At 45.4% G+C, this 20,567-nt stretch overlaps 1 protein-coding gene across 3 annotated transcripts in view; it reads left to right on the forward strand.

Moving 5' to 3' along the window:
- ARMH3 (armadillo like helical domain containing 3) overlaps positions 1-10,993 on the forward strand; it is a 281,292-nt gene extending 270,299 nt beyond the window's left edge. For all 3 annotated transcript variants that reach the window (XM_063962376.1, XM_063962377.1, XM_063962378.1), the window contains exons 25-26: positions 1,234-1,350; positions 10,242-10,993. In XM_063962376.1, the coding sequence (XP_063818446.1) occupies positions 1,234-1,350; positions 10,242-10,334 (210 nt within the window). In that variant the 3' untranslated portion in view covers positions 10,335-10,993. The remainder of the gene's footprint in view (positions 1-1,233; positions 1,351-10,241) is intronic.
- The last annotated feature ends 9,574 nt before the right edge of the window (positions 10,994-20,567 follow it).

Raw genomic sequence — 20,567 nt, forward strand, 5'->3', positions numbered from 1 at the left:
GTCCCAGCGCATTGTATGCAGCGTACAGATGTTTGGTAATTTGCACATGCAAGTCCTGCATCATCCATACTTCAAGAGATTGACTTTCCATAGCCATTTGGGGGAGGGAGGAGGCGGTGATGGCTGACATTTTCCAAAATGGATGCGCGTCACCTTCGTTTTGCGGAAGTGCTGAGGCCAGGGTCTTCCGACAGAGATTTCCTGGCCTCTTGGAAGAAGCTGAGGTGGCCGGTTTGTTTGTCCCCACAGGTCATGCAGGCAGCCTGATGTTGCAGGTGATGCTGTGTCCTCGGACGCAGAACTGGATCACATGTGCACGCAGGGGGCATCTACTTATACCTGAAGCCTCCTGCTGCATTACTATAACTGTGCATCGGCGCAGCAGCAATGCACTCTCCAACACACTGAATCAGGCCCGGTGTGCGGGGACCATCCTTTGCCTCGGCATTAGGGAGACTGCTTTTCTGCCTCTGTTCCATAGAGGTCTGTGTTACACTGCTGTCCTCCCTATCAGTAACATTGCACCCAGTGTTGCCTCAGGCACCACTTGCTCCCATACAGATCTCTGGTGGGCGACTGGACATGTGAGCGAGGAGAGTGGAGTATAACCTGTACCAGCAAGTTTTCAGCAGACTCCGGAAAATAGACTCCTCTACAAATGTGTGTAGATATATATATATATATAGATATATATATATATATATATATATATATATATAATATGTAGTAGTGGTTAGGATGGCTGGGAACACTGCCTTCTGTTGCTGCTAATGTTTCAAAATGTCTGCCAAGCCCAGCAACGATAATGCCTCTATGTAATTCTATTACCGAGACCCTGCAGGAATAATGAAATGATGTAAGACTGCCAAGAAAGCAAAGTGACTCTCCTCAGGTCTAAGGGGGCTTTTACCTTGCCAGCTCTCCTCTGTATTATACTGTGAAGTGCAATTTCAAAAAGAAGGATGAGAAAGATTAAATGGAGCCTTTCCAGGGTTACATTGGGGGGGGGGGGGGGGGGGCTTTATTTAAAAAATGACAGTGATGAGCTGATTGGTTGGCACTTGATCTGTCTCCAAAGTTTGATTCATCTCCCCCCACAGGAAGATCCCGACAGTATTTATGTAATTCAAATAAGATTGGCACTTTGACCGACCATCTAATGTATTTTATGGCTGACCGTTGTTTGTTTGTTTAGCATATTATATAATACTGTCCGTTCTATGTGATTGGCAGGTTTTAGAAGTCGTACGTTCCAATTATGACACGCTGACTTTGAAACTGCAAGATGGACTTGACCAGTATGAACGATATTCCGAGCAACACAAAGAAGCCACGTTCTTTAAGGAGCTGGTAAGTTTTCCAAAAAAACACCCCCAAAACCTAAATTTCTATACTCTTAGGGGACACTTTTTGCATGAGGCACCCTGGTCTGTTGGAGGGGCCACTGCCATCCACATTTTAGACAGAGGTACCCTGGCCAGGGAGAGAGACGACTTCTGTTGGAGGGGCCGCTGCCATCCACATTTCTTTTTCATCCACTAGGGGTCACTGGAGTACTCTTGGGATATGGACGGCTTCCGCAGGAAACAGGGCACTGAATATTTAAATTTAGGATACTCCACCCCTCCATATCCCCGAGCACCTCAGTGTTTTTTCTGTGCTCGAAGTAGCAACAGGTCTGTGGCTGAGCCACAATTACTTTGAATATTTTTTTTTTTTTTAGGAATATTTTTTCTATTTTATACACATCCCTTTCCCCCTTCCAAAAGGCAGGGTCAGGGATAGTGCAAGCTGCTACTAGCAGCTGTGGCGTGTCGGTCCTCACTGAATGAGCACCCTCACAGCCACACAGAGATCTCCTGCACACAGGCTGGCCGGCGCTTACTGAGAAGCCCCGTCGGAGCCTTACCACAGCAGCAGGAGTGAAGGTATGTGGAACGGGGCGGTCAGCTCCCGCTGCCGCCCCGCTGTGTGGGGACATTGTTTGTATGCTGACACCGGGATCCCTCTACAAGTGCCTGCCACGCCGTCGCTACTCCGGCCGTCACCAGCCCCCACCGCTGCTCCCCGCACCTCACTGCTGATCCGGCGCTGCTCAGAGCGCTTCAATACGCGCTCCCCGCTGTCGGTCCCTGCGCGTCCCGATACCCGGCTCCCGCTGGTGGCCCCGCACGCTGCTCGCTGCCGCCCGCACTGCACGGAGTAGGGGGAGCATTACAGCAGGGTGATATACAGGCAATAAGCGGCATGAGGGGGGATACCCTGCAGCAACAGCAGTATGCTAGGCTGCAGGGTTAATTACACAGCGTAAATGTCACTTTAAGGCTGGTAACCTGCACTGTGATTATATGTGTAAGGCAAGCATGGCAGCCATTTTAACCATGTGTCTTCCTGCTGTGATTCCAGAACGTTCCAGTACTACATCTCTACTCCACCGGAGGCGCAGGGGTGTTAGTGGGAATTTGGGATCACATTTCATAGTACTGGCCACGTGTACTGCACTTGGCCAGATATATATATATAGAGACACCTTCGTACTATTTTACTGAGTCGTGCAAGTGTCTGTTTTTTTTGTGTATTGTATTGTCTGTCGCCATAATGAGTAAGGCACCAGCAAAAACTAAAAAGCATAATTGCAAAGTCTGTAGCAGTGTGTTACTGGATGGATCTACCACATGTACTGTATGTTTTGTGGATTCGGTTCCGAATAAAATTTCTGCTCCGGTTTTAAAGCCAATTTCCTCCCCGGACCCTCCATGGGAAATGCTAGCCAATGTACTGGCTGGGTTGCAATCAGAATTGACCGCCGCTCGACAAGAGCGGGAAACGGCAAGATCTGAGGCTAGGGTGAGACCGCCAGAACTACCGGAGGCGTCTCAGCTTTGCGAAAAGTCCAAATCCATTTTGGGTAGACGGGATAAATTTCATGTGTCTTATGATTTACCAGTTTCTGCTATGTTGCATTCTGACGATTCCATGCCAGACCTCACGGCACAAGATGAGGGTGAGGAGGGCGAAGTGGAGTCAGATAGTGATGATTTTAACAGCTCAGGTATTGATAATCTCATCAGAGCGGTGCGTCAGTCTCTGAAGTTTACAGAAACTGAGGTGCCTCTCACAAATGATCAGGTCGTATTTACTAAACGACGGAGAACTATAAGTTTTCCTGTGTCGGAGTCTCTTAATAAGATGTTAGTAGAAACACGACAGTCTCCAGATAAACGGTTTTCTATACCTCGCAGATTTAAGTCTAGTTACCCGTTTCCAGACTCGGTGACATGTACATGGGAGAATCCACCAATAGTTGATTCGTCAGTGTCAAAGCTTACAAAGAAATTAACCATACCAGTGCCAGCGGCTACTACGCTTAAAGACCCTTCAGATCGAAAAATAGAAACTATGCTAAAGTCCATGTATGTAGCAGCAGGAGTGCTGCTGCGACCTAGCTTGGTTGGTATCTGGGTCACTAAGGCGCTCATAGTATGGATAACAGAACTTAAGTCTGCCTTACATGACGAACACCTTATACTTCTTGCTGATCAAATGTGTGAGGCTGCGGAGTATCTCTGTACAGCTTCTACTGACGTCTGTCAGCTCACTTCTCGTATTTCATCGTCGCTAGTTACGGCACGACGAGCACTCTGGCTGCGTGCTTGGCAAGCGGAGGCAGAGGTCAAACGAGGTGTAGAGGCGTTACCTTACGATGGCAAGAAGTTGTTTGGTCCTGAATTGGACACATGGATTTCTGAGACTACGGGAGGAAAGTCGGTTTTCTTACCATTGCCTCCACCGGTTCCAAGAAGGAGATACTCTGGACCTTCGTTCAAATCCTTTAGACCTCAGTCCTTTCGCGGACGTGGCAGAGGAACAGCCACGCTTGGTAGACGTGGTCGTGGACGTGGTTTCCAACAAACCAACACAAGTCATCAGGACGCTAAGGTTACCGACAAGCCAGTGGCATGACGGGCTACCAGCCCATCTCGGTTCGCCGATTTTGGGAGCACGCCTTCATTTGGCGTGGTTCCAGACATCCGCGGATGGGTGGATCCGCAATTTAGTGTTAAAAGGTTACAAAATAGAGTTCGACTGTCTTCCGCCACTGCGGTTTTTCAAGACAGGCTTGCCTCTGTCGGACGACAAGAGGGCGGTTCTGCAAATTGCCATTCAGTCCCTACTGGATTCACAGTTTTGATTCCGGTACCTGTACACCAACAGGGTCAGGGTTATTATTCCAGTCTGTTTGTGGTACCGAAGCCGGATGGCTCAGTCAGGCCAATTTTGAACTTAAAGGGTCTCAATCGGTACGTAACTTACTACAGATTCAAGATGGAATCTCTGCGCTCAGTGATTGCAGGTTTAGAGCCAAAGGAATTCATGATTGCGCTAGATCTCAAAGATGCGTACTTACACATTCCGATTTGGCAGCCTCATCAGAGGTTCTTGAGGTTTGCGATACGCCAGAATCATTACCAGTTTCAGGCTCTACCGTTTGGCCTATCGTCAGCGCCCCGGGTATTCACCAAAGTGATGTCTGTGATGATAGCTCATCTCAGATCCCTGGGAGTGACGATAGTTCCGTATTTGGACGATCTGCTCATCAAAGCCCCGTGTCAACAGATACTTCTCCAACATGCGCTGCTAACGAACAATGTACTGGTTCACCACGGTTGGATTGTCAACTTCAAGAAATCACATCTAATTCCGTCTCAACGCCTTCAATTCCTAGGTATGATTTTCGATACGGTCAATCAAAGAATTTACCTACCACAACAGAAAGTACAGATTATTCGTCATCTGGTACAATTAGTGCTCAAGCCACGCACAGTCTCTGTACATTTGTGCATTCGCCTCGCGTCCATTTCAAATGGATGTGCTCGCACAGTGGTCAGGCTCGCATCTGCAGATTCACCACAGGGTGAGGTTGTCGCCAAGGGCAAGGGTGTCTCTGCTCTGGTGGCTCAAGGAACACAATTTAACCGCAGGGAAACTGTTCCGCGGCGGGAATTGGATAATTCTAACGACGGACGCCAGTCTCAGAGGTTGGGGAGCTGTAGTGCAAAATTGTCAGCTCCAGGGTCTCTGGGCGGATCACGAAACATTGCTGTCTATAAATGTCCTGGAACTCCGCGCAATTTACAATGCGCTACGACAAGCAGTGCACATGCTTCGGGCTCACACTGTCCAGGTGCAGTCAGACAATGCGACGGCAGTCGCATACATCAACAAACAAGGAGGAACGAGAAGCCGCATGGCAATGCGGGAAGTAGCTCGAATCCTAAATTGGGCCGAATACCACCAGGTGATATTGTCGGCAGTGTTCATTCCGGGAGTGGAAAACTGGCAGGCGGATTATCTCAGCCGTCGGGATTTTCATCCAGGAGAATGGGCATTAAATCCAGAAGTGTTTCACATGTTGGTTCAGCGGTGGGGTTATCCTCAGGTGGACCTGATGGCGTCTCGACACAATCACCAAACGCTCCAGTATGTGTCCAGAACGAGAGATCCAAAGGCAGTGGCGGTGGATGCTCTCACCGTCGCGTGGCCGTACAGCCTCGTGTATCTCTTTCCACCGTTTCCGCTGCTCCCTCTGGTGCTAAAACGGATCAAAAAAGAGTCTGTCACAGTCATACCAGTGGCGCCTCATTGGCCTCGGAGAGCTTGGTTCTCGGATCTCCGCGGACTACTCGCAGACGATCCTTGGCCGCTCCCACTACGTCCAGACCTGTTACAACAGGGTCCGTTCCTTTACCCCGAGTTAGCGCGGCTGCGTTTGACGGGGTGGCTGTTGAGACCGCCCTCTTAAGAAGAGAGGGCATTCCAGAATCGGTTATACCAACCATGTTACGAGCTAGAAAGCCGGTTACGGCAGCTCATTATTACAGAATTTGGCGTGCCTATATAGGTTGGTGTGAAGCTCGGAAGTTTCCGACATCCGCTTTCAAGTTATCCCGTCTTTTGTTATTTTTACAGACGGGGTTAGATGGAGGACTGCGTTTATCTACACTAAAGGTGCAGGTATCTGCGTTGTCAATTTATTTTCAAAGACGATTGGCTCTATTGCCGTCTGTACACACTTTTCTGCAAGGTGTCCTCAGAGAACAGCCTCCATTCATTCCACCTACAGCGCCATGGGACTTGAATCTGGTTTTGGATTTCTTACAGTCTTCATATTTTAAACCCTTACAACAAGTGGATATAAAGTTTCTCACTTGGAAAACAATTTTTCTTCTAGCCTTAGCTTCGGCAAGGCGTGTTTCAGATTTGGGTGCCTTGTCATGCAAGCCACCGTATTTGGTGTTTCATGATGACAGAGCAGAACTTCGGACGAATCCCGCTTTCTTACCAAAGGTAGTGTCATCTTTTCACATCAATCAACCAATAGTAGTTCCTGTGTTGACAGCACATTCTGGAACTCTAGATGTGGTACGCGCTTTACGCGTTTATGTATCCCGAACGTCTACAGTTCGTAAGACGGATACGTTGTTTGTTCTCTATGATGCTGCCAAGCTGGGTTGGCCAGCGTCTAAGCAGACCTTATCCAGATGGATAAAACTGACCATACGTCAGGCTTACCTTCATGCTAGGTTACAGCCGCCTACATCGGTAACAGCTCATTCCACACGTTCTGTGGGAACTTCATGGGCAGCTGGTCGTGGAGCTTCTACGACGCAGCTTTGCCGTGCGGCTACATGGTCTTCAGTGCACACGTTTGTGCGCTTTTACAAGTTTGATACGTTTGCGGCATCAGCATCTAGCTTTGGCCGCCTAGTGTTACAGGTGCCAAACTGCTCTCCCGCCCACGGGGGAAGCTTTGGTACGTCCCAAGAGTACTCCAGTGACCCCTAGTGGATGAAAAAGAAAATAGGATTTTGGTACTTACCAGGTAAATCCTTTTGTTTGAATCCATAGGGGGCACTGGACACCCACCCAGAGCAGTTTTACCTGGTTTGTGGTAAGTTCAGAGGATCTTATGGTAACACACTCTCACCGACTGGTTCAAATTATCAAGTGCTGGTTATGGTGTCAACTGTTTAAGTTGTCAGTAACATTTTGTGTCAACTTCGTTGTTGTCCGTTATGTTATATGTAATACTCCATTGTCAACCTCTCTATAGTTCCTGTTCGGCTCAGTAAAAAACACTGAGGTGCTCGGGGATATGGAGGGGTGGAGTGTTCTAAATTTAAATATTCAGTGCCCTGTTTCCTGCGGAAGCCGTCCATATCCCAAGAGTACTCCAGTGCCCCCTATGGATTCAAAGAAAAGGATTTACCTGGTAAGTACCAAAATCCTATTTTTAGACAGAGGTACTCTGGCCAGGGAGTGAGAAGACTGGCTACTGCAGCAGACTTTCTTCCCAGCCGGGCTGGGGAGAGCGGTAGCTGCAGAAGCAGGCGGTCCTTTCCCCACATGGTGTCCGGAGGGAGCAATCGCTCAACTCCCCCCCCCCCCCCCCCCCCCCCCCCTTCACTACCTCAAAGCTGTTTGGTTGCTATGGACAACCTCTCCACTCCTTTCAGTGCTTGACCCAGTGGCGGAACTACTAGCGGTGCAGGCAGTGCATTGCACCAGGCCCGCGGTAGTGAAGGGGCCCACAGCCGCGGACATCAGCAGTACTAATAATCTCAGTCTGATGGACTCATTACAGTACGGTGTCCACCCAGTCACTGCAGGCCCGTACAGAAGAACAGGAAGCAGTTCAGATCGAAGGAGAGGACACTGCCACAGTGCAACCCAACTTCTGCTCCAACCTGCCGCTCTATCCCTTTCCTTCCAAGGACTAGGCCCGCCCACCTCCCGTCCGTTATCACTCGGTAGCGGCTCTGGCTTCCTCCCTCCTGCATTCTCTGACCCCCTCTCCCTCTGGCCATCATACCCATACTACCGCCGCTGGTCTCCCCGGCTGTAGGAAGCAACCGCCAATCCCTGACCCTCCGCTGGATCTACACAGCAGTTACATGCAATATGATGCAGGGGAAATGGAGCTCCGAGAGCTGTAAAAGCCAAGGGGACATGAATGTGGACACGGCTGGTGGGGAGATGCTGTGTCTGCACTGGCTGCGGCTCTGTGCTTTGTCCCAGGTGCAGTGTGTGAAGAGCAGACCATTCAGTGAGTTACATTTTCACCTTTCTATTTAGCAACCTTGAGCTGGGCATCTGGGGATGAAAAATGTGTGCTGCAGGTAGGAGATGGGCACTGGGGGTATTTAAAATGCGGGCTGCTGGCATGCTGGGTACAGGGGGATGGAGGCTGTAGGCAGGAGCTGGGCACAGGGTGCCGCAGACTCTGGCCACTTAGCTGGGGGCATTGGGGAGACAGCGGACAGGGATCTGAAAAGATCCCTTTCCCGCACAAGCTGCAGTATAAAACCCAGCTTGTGATGCTATTTAGGAGCTGTATACTATCTGAGGATGGCGTACAGTCACACAGTCAATTTCCAAAAATATATGATTTTTGGAAGTTGATGAATAGCTTACTTTCTACATCCACATGGGGGAGTGTGGAAATGATTATGGCAGGACTGTAACCAGGAGATTTCAGTGATAGCTCCTGCGTTACAATATTGATGAATGAGGCTGAAAAAAATTACATATATATGTAAAAAGGGTGTTAAAACCATTTATAGGCTGATGAATCGACCCCTTAGTGTAGTTTACTGTAGAGATTTAGGCCCTCATTCCGAGTTGTTCGCTCGCTAGCAGTTTTTAGCAGCCGTGCAAACGCTATGCCGCCGCCCTCTGGGAGTGTATTTTAGCTTAGCAGAAGTGCGAACGAAAGGATCGCAGAGCGGCTACAAAAAAATGTTGTGCAGTTTCTGAGTAGCTTCAGACCTACTCAGCGCTTGCGATGACTTCAAACTGTTCAGTTCCTGTTTTGACGTCACACACACGCCCTGCGTTCGCCCAGCCACGCCTGCGTTTTTCCTGGCACGCCTGCGTTTTTTCGAACACTCCCTGAAAACGGTCAGTTGACACCCAGAAACGCCCTCTTCCTGTCAATCACTCTGCGGTCAGCAGTGCGACTGAAAAGCTTCGCTAGACCCTGTGTGAAACTACATCGTTTGTTGTAATAGTACGACACGAGTGCGCATTGCGCCGCATATGCATGCGCAGAAGTGCTGTTTATTTGCCTGATCGCAGCGCAGCGAACAAAATCTGCTAGCGAACAACTCGGAATAACCACCATAGTGTGCTGTACCGTAGTAATTAGATATAGTGTACTGTAGTGATATATTACAGCGTATTGGAAGGGTAATGTAGTGATGTAGTGCAGCGTTCAGGGGGAGATGTAGTGTAGTAATGTGATGTACAGTAGTGCAGCGTATTTGGGGAGGGGTTAGTGTAGTGATATAGTGCAGCGTATAAGTGGACTGTAGTGCAGTGATATAGTACTGTATGGAACGGAGGGACATTTCAGTGAGACACTGGGGGGCATTTGGGCACACAAGAGGACGGGTGTGGATCATTGCATCGACAGGTTCTAGGTCAACAATTTTTCAGTCGACCACTATAGGTCAACAGGCACTAGGTCGACACGGTTGGAAAGTCGACAGGGGTTCTAGGTCGACATGGTCTAGGTCGACAGGAGTTTTTCATGTTTTTTTGGTGTCGTTTTCTCCGTACAGTGACCGGGAAGTCGAATTAGTGCACCGTGTCCCCTCGCATGGCTCGCTTCGCTCGCCATGCTTCGGACAGATTACCTTTCCAATCGTAGTCCACGTGGATCGTTAAGTATGAAAAAGTTCAAAAAAAGAAACATTTTTTGAAAAAGGCATGTCGACCTTTTGACCTGTCGACCTAGGAACCATGTCGACCTAGTGACTCGACCAATAGTGGTCGAACTAAACATTGTCGACCTAGACAGTGTCGACCTTCAGATCGGATCCCAAGAGGACATGTGGGGAAAACGCTGCTGGGGAGTGAGCACAGCCAGGGGCACTCATTGCATCAATGTACTAAGTGACTTTTTTCTTTAATGGGGGTGGGGAAGGCGTGTCGGTGGGGGGGCCCAAAGCATATGTTTGCACCTGGGCCCACTACTCGCTAGATCCGCCACTGGCTTTACCCATTGATCCCTAAATACCTGAAAATTGCAGTTACAAATCTTAAAGCAAAAAGAAACAATGCATGCAGATCAACCACGCCACATATGGAAACTATAAACAGATTGTTGAACAAGACAATCTGAAAGATTCCAAGATCATTGCTTGTGCTACTTTAACATTGATTTCTGTTTCCCTTAGGCTCGGTCCATTAGTATCAATGTACGGAAAAACCTCGCCTTCAACACACTCAGCCAAGAGGCACTACTGAAAGAGTTCTCTACCATCTCCTGAAACTGCCCCAATGTGAAACACTGGCCATTGTTAGCGCATTCCCTATCAGACAATTATCCGTCTGGTGCTTGGAACATTACCCAGTTTTTAATTTCCCTTTTAAATATAATCTCATTTTTAGCACCTAATATAGTTGTTTATTGAATTTGGCCCCTGTGTGATGCAGTTTAGTAGTGCTCGCCAAAGAGCACAGGAATAAGACCACCACCGTCTGAAACACCAGTGCTACGGACAACTGACCGGAGAGATGTCATGGAACAGGTCTGGCAGTTCTGTGTATTATTTAAAAATAGCCGTAGCCCCTCCGCCCCCCTCCGCCCCCTTTTGTATTGTGGTAAATAAAATGATCTACTCGTTGCCTTACAGATAGCAAATCATTATTTCCCGTGATGGTCTACTTACATACACTGGCCTCTCTTCCTAACTGTAATGTGAATGTTACCGTAGAGTTTTGGGGGTAGCGGGAACGGCGTCCAATGGCCTGTTTATCTGATATACCAAATAAGTTGGCAGACCTGGAGGCTTTGCCTTACCAAAGCCAGTAGCCGGACTGAACAATTGGATGTTGATGTGTGTGGACAGCTTTAAGGTCTTCCAGCTGCGAAATCTGACATAAAATGAGTTTACGTTTCATGTAGTATTAAATTATTGCTACACTTCTTTGTTGTTTTTGCATTATTGGTTCCTCTTTTTTCTATGTACCTCTTATATGTGTCGTAAAAATCAAAATATATTACTTTTCTTTCCGTCTGGCGATCTTTTAACAAAATGTAACTGCTGTATTACAGTAATGATGAGCAATGTTAATAGTATTGAATTTGAAGAAAAATAAAATGTGAATCCCTGTTCTTATCAGTATTGACCAGTGATTTGTATTAATAAGGGATATTCTCCTAGCTGTGGAAAGTCACGCCTTCAGTGTTTTATTGGGAGTCCCTTAGGGCAACTTGTAATTTGTTATCCATTTAGATCCATATGCTTTGTTCCTGATGACTGAGCGGGCTTTAACGGCTAGAAAACACTTGTACGTTATCGTAAATGAAACTATGAAGTTGTTTTTGAAAGACAAAGTCTGTTACCTCTTGTTGGTCTGCAACTATGTAATTCACTGCCTAAGGAATGTAAACATTACCACATACGGCTGTTAAATGATAATATTTGTAACTATAGGATGAGACAATTTTACTGTATTTGACTCTTAAAAAATAGATTTTAATAATACCGGACCTGTGTTCAAACATGTAATATAAATATAATTGAACCTTGCAGTTTTTGTTTTTTTTTGTTTCATTTTATAAGCCCTCATTCAGTATGGATCGTATTTTCAAATGCAATCCTTAACAATGCAAAAGCAGTAGGAGGTGTTACCTCCTCGCTGCATTTCCAATCGCAGCACTGCGACCGGGGACGCAGTTTGACCATCGACCATCTGCAACTACATACTTAGTAAGTCTCAACTTACTCAGACTGGCCATTACAGTGCAGCTTGCAAGGCCAAGGAAACTGCATCTTGCGACGCAGTCCTTGGGGGCAACACGCCCCCATTTCTGGCAAAGCTGGCTGCCCCTGCTCCCATCACTCCCCCTGAAAGCCTCTGCCTGTCAATCAGGCAGATTCATTCACAATACATGTCCTGCCATGTGCAGTTTCCCGATTATCGTTAAACTGCGCTGAGGATCGCTCCTGCAATCTATACTGATTGACTGCTATAATCCATTCTCAGAGTGCAGTACCATTTTTGGCCTGGAGGTGACACTGTTCTTGCTGCTGTCCTTTTTTTGGCTAAATCACTTCATAGATGGCAGTATGAACAGCGACACCTGCAGGATATAACACACAACGCAGTATAGTATCGGTGTGCATGTGTGCAGAGCACTACAGCACATACAGTATAGAGCAGGGCTGGCCAAACCGGTCCTCGCGATCTACCAACAGTTCATGTTTTCCAGGCCTCCTGGAGATCTGTAGAAATGTCAGTTAGGAATGAATGCAGCACATCTTAATTAGTAATGACTACACCTGTGCACCAGCTAGGTGGTCTGGAAAATGTGTACTGTTGGTAGATCTCAAGGACTGGTTTGGCCAGCCCTGGTATAGAGGTACCACCCATTTAAAATGAATCAAAGCTGTTTGTTATATTTTATAATATTGTGTAATATGTTAGTGTGCTTGTCCATATCGGCCTTACCCATTGCTAACAGGTGCATAATAATCTCATTAGTCACACATTAGCAGTAGAATGTGTCGTACTGAGGATCTCTGTGACTTTCACATTGCAGCTACCATAGGATGCCACATTTCCACAAGTGGGTTTGTCAAATCTCTGCCCATCTTCAGCTCAATAGCCGTTGGGAGCTTCATGGATTGTGTTTTGATACGTACACAAGCCTGAACTCATCATGCATAGTGCCAGCGGGAGTGTGTGTGCAACACACAATCATTGGACTATGGAGCAATGGAAACATGCTGTTTGGGTAAATCTAGCTTTGGTGATTGCCAGGAAATGCTTCTTGCCAGAAGGCTAATGTATTCTGAGAATTGCTACAGATAATCGTAAGAGAACTGCCTCAGGCGTTACCAAAAACAACTCTAATTATTGAGGTATTTTGGGACTAAAAACTAACTTGCATCCTACATATTAAATGGGGAACGCCTAGGGGAAACAGAGTTAGAAAAAGATTTGGGGGTATTCATTGATAATAGGCTTAATAACCATACACAATGTCAAAACGCAGTAAAGAAGGCAAGTAAGGTGCTAGCATACATAAAAAGGGGAATTGAGACAAGGGACTCGGATGTAATCATGCTGCTGTATAAGTCATTGGTACGTCCGCACCTGGATTATTGTGTTCAGTTTTGGGCACCATTGTATAAAAAAAACATCAGTGAGCTTGAAAGTGTTCAAAGGCGAGCTACTAAATTGATTAAGGGCCTAGAAGGATTGGACTATAAGGAAAGACTTACTAGGCTGAATATGTATACACTAGAAAAGAGGCGCCTAAGAGGAGATATTATTAATATCTTCAAATATGTAAACGGACATCACAAAGAGTTATCAGAGGAATTATTTATTAAAAGAACACAGTTTAGGACACGTGGGCACTCACTGCGACTGGAGGAGAGAAAGTTCCGAACGCAACGGAGGAAAGGGTTCTTCACTGTTAGGGCAATCAGGATGTGGAATTCCCTGCCAGGGAAGGTGGTAATGGTGGACTCTGTAATTGGATTTAAAAAAGGAATGGATACATTTCTGAATGAAAAAGCTATCCAAGGTTATAATACTTAAAATATCAATGTGGTTAATCCGGGGGTAACATGAGTTATAGTAGCTAACTAGTCATAAAACATTATTTAGCAAGTATTTAGACTCATCACAACTTAAAACAGGTTGAACACAATGGGCAATTTGCCTATATTCAACCTCAAATACTATGTTACTATGTTAGGTAAAGTGCAGTTTGCACCTTTACCACTATTTTCATCATGTTGAATAATTTCAGAACAAAAGAGGCATCTTAACCTCAACCCTGTTGAAACCTGCCCCAACTTTAAGCTGGTGGGAGCTGTCCTGACCCCACCCACTACTTTCTTTGACTGGTACTATAATGCCCAGTATCACACAATTTTTTTTTACCTCTAGCTACTGCCGACTGTAGTATTTGGTGCTGTAACAATAATTGTTCATGGTTTTTAAATGGTTCCGGTGTAAGGACATCCTATTGCTACAGTATACAATGACATTCTGGAGAATTGTGTTTGCAACTTTGTGGAAGCAGCTTGGAGAAAGGCCCTCTTCTCTTTCAACATGATGGTACCCCAGTGCACAAAAGAAGGTCTATCAAAAATGGTATTCTGTGATTGGTGTGGAAGAACCTGACTAGGCTACAGACTCCTGTCCGCAACGCCAATAAACACCTTTGGTATAAATTAGAACAAGTATGGGGAAACTTCTGCCCTCCAGCTGTTCCTGAACTACACATACCAGCATGCCCTGCAACAGTTTTGCAATTTGGTCATGCTAAAACTGTTGCAGGGCATGCTGGGATGTGTAGTTCAACAACAGCTGGAGGGCCAAAGGTTCCCCATCCCTGAATTAGAACATTGACTGTGGGCTAGGCCTTATCGCCCCACCTCATTTGTTCACCTCTGGCTAAATGGATGCAAATCCTGTCAGCCATGTTTAAAAACCTTCCCAAAAGAGAGGAGGCTGTTGCAGCAGGAAAAGGAGAACCAACCCCCTACTAATATCTGTGCTTGTGACATGAGATGTGCAAAAACCACATATGGGTGTACCGTTCAGGTGTCCACAAACTTGAGGCCATGTAGTATAATTTGTTTTAGAAACAAAGAAGGCTACACTTATGAAATAGTGTGCATTTAAACAGTTAGTGCACCCAGTAATTATTTACATTTTTGTATTGGGTAATATGTCACTTGAACCTATCTTTCTGATGTGTCCATGGGTTCTGTCTTCTGGTATATATTAAAGCTTAAAGGGATTTCAATTATGAACCCTAACTCCCAGGTGACCCCCAACCATGAGTCAGGGAGTGATGACTGCTATGGCGGATATCCTGCAAGTTTGTGCCCTTCTCTCCCACGGCTGGTGGGTATGTGTGTTTGGGTAAGGGTGGTGAACCTCAACTGGGTGTAGACTAATGGGCCCTACACACTGGGCGATATTAGTGAAAGATATGAACGATCTCGTTCATTAACGAATGAGATACCGTACATATCTTTCATTGTGGAGGCACCAGCGATGAACGATGCGCGGCCCAGCGCTCGTTCATCGCTGGTGCCCCGTCGCCTGTACACGCAGGCCAATATGGACGATCTCGTCCATATTTGCCTGCACTGCTATAGAGCCGGGGGGAGTGAAGAAACTTCACCCCCCCCCCCGTCACTGCCCCCCATCCCCCGCTGCCGGGTCGGCCGTATCCGCTGTCGAGCAGCTCGGCGGCGGATCGCAAAGTGTGTAGGGCCCATTACTTTGAGTCCGGTAGGGTATTTGTAACCAGTAGTATATAATTGCTGTAAGAGCATCTGTTATTTTGAGTCTGCATTTGTCATGTCTCGATTATACTTTTTAGATACCGTATTTCTGCCAGATATGAGTGCTCCTTGCTCTACCTTTTACTGTATAAATGATAAATTGCTTTAAGTATGTTTGCTGAAAACCAAACTGGTTTTTGTGTGATTTCTCCCTATACAATAACCAGTACAGTGCATACAGCTGATTCTATTGTCAGACTCTCATCAGGAATGCTTGAACAATTTTGATCCTTTCTGTTCTTTTATGTTTCATTTAAACGTAATCTTCTGGTTAAGACAAAGTGCATTGATTTCCTCTTTGCCCCAGTTCTGTTGCATTTCTGAAAGCATGAAAACAACACTGCTGATTTCTCTGAATTACGGTCACATAATAAAGGACCAGTACTGTATTCTTATTCTTCTAGAAATGTCATTTGAAATAACAATGATCCGTGCTGCCAAGTTGTTAATCTTTGCAATATGAAATTGTAGATTTCTTCTGTGACATCCAGTGTGGTTTATTTACACACAAAGGAAAGTCGCACACCGTTCTGGGCACAGAATGGAAACATTTTTAATCCATCGACATTTCAGGCATGTACAATAAGAACCCGCTTATCTCGTGACAACCCACTCTCCAGCTCACCTTTTACAAGCCTCATGGGCTTAGTGACAGCATCATATGCACAGACAATGCTATTTATAGCATGCTTCAAAGGTCCATGATGGGGTATAATTCATAGGGGATATGGGGAGGACAAAATATTTGTGTCTTTCAACATGAGATGAGATTAGGAAATCATACTTTCCAACAGGAGTTTACCATCCCCAGCCGTGTGTGGAGACTAGGACATATCATTCCAAGCTTTATGTGGAGACTAGGACATCACCATATCATTCCCGGCCATGTGTGGAGACTAGGCCATCACCATATCATTCCCAGCCGTGTGGAGACTAGGCCATCACCATATCATTCCCAGCCGTGTGTGGAGACTAGGCCATCACCATATCATTCCCAGCCGTGTGTGGAGACTAGGCCATCACCATATCATTCCCGGCCGTGTGTGGAGACTAGGCCATCACCATATCATTCCAAGCCGTGTATTGAGACTAGACCATCACCGTATTATTCCAAGCCGTGTATTGAGACTAGGCCATCACCATATCATTCCAAGGCGTGTATTGAGACTAGACCATCACCGTATTATTCCAAGCCGTGTATTGAGACTAGACCATCACCGTATCATTCCCAGCCGTGTGTGGAGACTAGGCCATCACCATATCATTCCAAGCCGTGTATTGAGACTAGACCATCACCATATCATGCCCAGCCATGTATGGAGACTTGGGCCTTCACGTTTCATTCCCAGCTGGGCCATCACCACCCATTCAGTGGCAAAACAGACCCAAACAGACTGCCGATGGGCAGCAAACAGCACAAGCCACAAGCAGATAACAGCTGGTATCTAAAAGTGGTGGCAAAAGAAGCATCAGTAAAGAAAACATTTTAGCTTGCTATTGGTGGAATGCGGGCACCAACAACCCAACCGAGTTCCACCACTGTCGGCAAAACATGGTTTTGGAGAAACGGAGACTAGCTTGATGAACTTTTGTATATTTAGTTTGGTAATAATATACACACAATTTTGTGGCCGTCATACAGATGGGTCCACGGTTATCTTGGCTAGTTTGCTGCGCCTAGGCACAACATGGTTACATAGTTACATAGTCAGTGAGGTTGAAAAGAGGCAAAATGCCCATCGGGTTCAACCTGTATTCTGCATTAATCTGTTTATTTTATAATGTGCATGCTGAAGTAATGGTTTAGTACCAATTCACAGCAATGAGTCCTACCACTCCCAGATAATTTTAATGTCAATATGCTAAATGCTAAAGCCCTTGATACGTTTTCCTGTTAGAAATTTGTCCAATTCGTTTTTAAATGCATTTATAGAGTCTACCATTACTACTTCCTCCGGCAGTGAGTTCCAAATCTTTATTCCCCTTACAGAGAAGAACCCTTTCCTACGTTGCGTACGGAATTTTCTCTCTTTTAGCCTCAGTGAGTGCCCACGCGTCCTATACAGAGTTCTTTTAAGAAATAAATCAGTTGCTAGCTCCGTGTAATTTCCCTTTACGTATTTGAAGATATTAATAATGTCTCCTCTTTTCTAGTGAATACATATTTAATTTAGTAAGCCTCTCCTCGTATTCCAGTGTCTCTAAACCTTTAATCAATTTAGTAGCTCGTCTTTGAACTCTTTCTAGTTCCGCGATGTCCTTTTTGTAATATGGGGCCCAAAACTGAACGCAATATTCCAGGTGTGAGCGTACCAATGATTTGTACAACGGCAGGATTACATCCTCATCCTTGGTCTCAATGCCCCGTTTAATGCACGCAAGCACTTTACTTGCCTTTTTTGCTGCAGTTTGGCATTGTGTACTGTTACTAAGCCTATTATCTATGAGCACCCCCAAATCTTTTTCCACCATAGTTACCCCTAGATTTTCTCCATCTAGAGTGTAGGATGCAAGTGTGTTTTTTGTCCCAAAATGCATAACTTTGCATATTTCTATGTTGAACCTCATTTTCCATTTAGACGCCCAGAATTCCAATTCAACGAAGTCATTCTGTAGAGATTCCACATCGGTTTCTGAGTTAATTACCTTACACCGTTTCGTGTCGTCTGCAAAGATTGACACTGTGCTTTACAGGCCTATTCCTAGATCATTGATAAATATAATGAACATCAGTGGGCCAAGAACAGACCCTTGTGGTATTCCACTGACTACTGGTGCCCAGCTGGAGAACATCCCATTTACCACTACTCGTTGTTCCCTGTTGTCCAACCAATTACCTATCCAAGTACAAATAGTATTTCCTAGGCCAAGTTCCCTTAATTTGTGGACCAGTCTCCTATGTGGCACTGTATCGAAGGCTTTTGCAAAATCTAAGTAAACCACGTCCACTGCTTTTCCATGGTCAAGATTCTTGCTCACTTCCTCATAGAAGCTAATTAAGTTGGTTTGGCATGATCTGTTCCTTACAAACCCACGTTGACTTTTAGTAATAAACTTAGTAGCATGTAGGTGCTCCTCTATGCTATCCCTCAAAATGAGGTTAAACTAACTGGTCTATAGTTTCCAGGATATTTTTAATTCCCTTTTTAAATAAAGGCACTACCTCAGCTATGCGCCAATCCTTTGGTACCATGCCTGATCTAATCGAACTATTGAAAATCAGGTATAGGGGTTTAGCTAGCTGTGTCCTAAGCTCCATAATAACCCTCGGATGCAAACCGTCTGGGCCTGGTGATTTATTCATCTTTATTTTGCTTATTAACATAAACCCTTCATCTATTGTTCTCAGCTGAAATACAATACAGAGAACAATACAGCAGGGGATTAAATCCGACTGCCCAGTCTCAATTAATCCTATTAAAGGTCAAGATAAACATGGACCCATCTGAATCTGCCCCAGTGTGTTTTCATCAAGTTACACAAAGTTGACGGTTATGAAGTCGACATTAAACAATTTGACATCTGCAGAATTCTGACATGTAGAACGTTGACATCCTGGATTGACCGTCAGCGGATGGGTATCCGGATAGGTTGACAGCCAATACGTCGACCCCATATGGTCAACAGGTACAATTGGTCAACATGGTCAAAAGTTCCGACAAGTTCATGTGGTCAACATGGCAATGATGGACACATATACTACACAAGTTGTTTTTTTCTTTTCATTATTTTCAACTTTTTCATACTTTACCATCCATGTGTACTGTGACTGGGAATAGTAGCCTGCCCGAAGTGTGGCGAGCAAAGCGAGTCCATGAGGATACATGTTTCCACTAGTTTAGCCTTTACATGGTTCAACTTACAAAATGACACCAAAAAACATAAAAAAGTTGAGCATTTTTGTGTCAACCTTTTACATGTCAACCAATTGACCATGTCAATCATGTGCATGTTTAACAAATGGGGTTGGCCTAGTGACTGTCAACCTAATACTGGTCGACCTAATGTAATGACACCTATCTCAGTTGATGGATAAGGGAAGGGTTAGGGTTAGGCTGTGGGGGGGTTTAGGGTTATACTATGGGAGGGGGGGTTAGGGTTATGTTTCGGGAGAGAGGCTAGCATGATACAGGAGGGGAGGGCTTTGTCATATCCCAGTGAATGCCACAGGATCCACCTGAAGTCATTAGAACGTCACCATCGGACTCGGAAGACCCCACTGGAGCCGCCGTACCAGGTAAGCCACCACTAGACCACCAGGGATGTTTTGTCTACATTCTAATCATGTCAGCATTTCATTAGTGGCCAAGTGTGTCGACAGTCACTGAGTATTTATACTAACCATCTCTACTTGCTATTTTGCTACAATTGGAAATAGTTGCTAACTACAGATATTAACCATTTCTGCTGCTACTAAAAACTGCATGGAACGTTTCAAGCCTTTTCATGTGCTTAACCGATTGTGATTAACAAGCGTGCATTATTTACTCTAGAGAGACTGAGATAAAAATCAGGTTTTTAATTTATTTTTTTTATATACAACGGCCGTGTTGATTTATATGTATGTAATGTGCGGTTTAATAAATGTATGTTTACATTTTTGATCTGGACAGCGCTTCATTTTTCTTCTTAGTTTTTACTTCATTTTTGAGGTCACAGTGACTTCTCAGCGGAGCTGCAGTTTCAGATTGGTAATAATTAAACATTGCAGGACCTTGATTGTAAGTGCCCAAGAATTTCTGGTCTTTTTTCCAATGATAGTATGTCTTCTCCGCCTGTGTTACGCAACGGCCTGCTGTGTTAGACACGGCCTGGACACGTGCGTTGGGAGCTGTAGCAACAGGCGCCCTTTCCTCCAGCCCCATTACGGACTGCAGATGGTCTCCACATAAAACAACCACACAGAGGAGCTATAAGCTTTAATAAATATGAACTCTTTTCTTTTTTTCCAGGTGCCACTGATTCTATATATACACTAATTCAAGCGCTCAAATGTACAGTTATTACATAACAAACACGTTTACATTTTAATGAATGTTCCATTGCTGAAAGAGGGTTAAATCGCTATTACGGGATGTAGTTAATATCCTGCCAGTCGGGATTCCAGCGGTCAGAATACCGACATCCGTTGTTATGGCTACTTGCGGCTGTGGGAGGAAACTACTTTACATCAAATAGCAT

This window comes from Pseudophryne corroboree, chromosome 3 (assembly GCF_028390025.1).
Source record: "Pseudophryne corroboree isolate aPseCor3 chromosome 3, aPseCor3.hap2, whole genome shotgun sequence".
Taxonomy (NCBI): Eukaryota; Metazoa; Chordata; class Amphibia; order Anura; family Myobatrachidae; genus Pseudophryne; species Pseudophryne corroboree.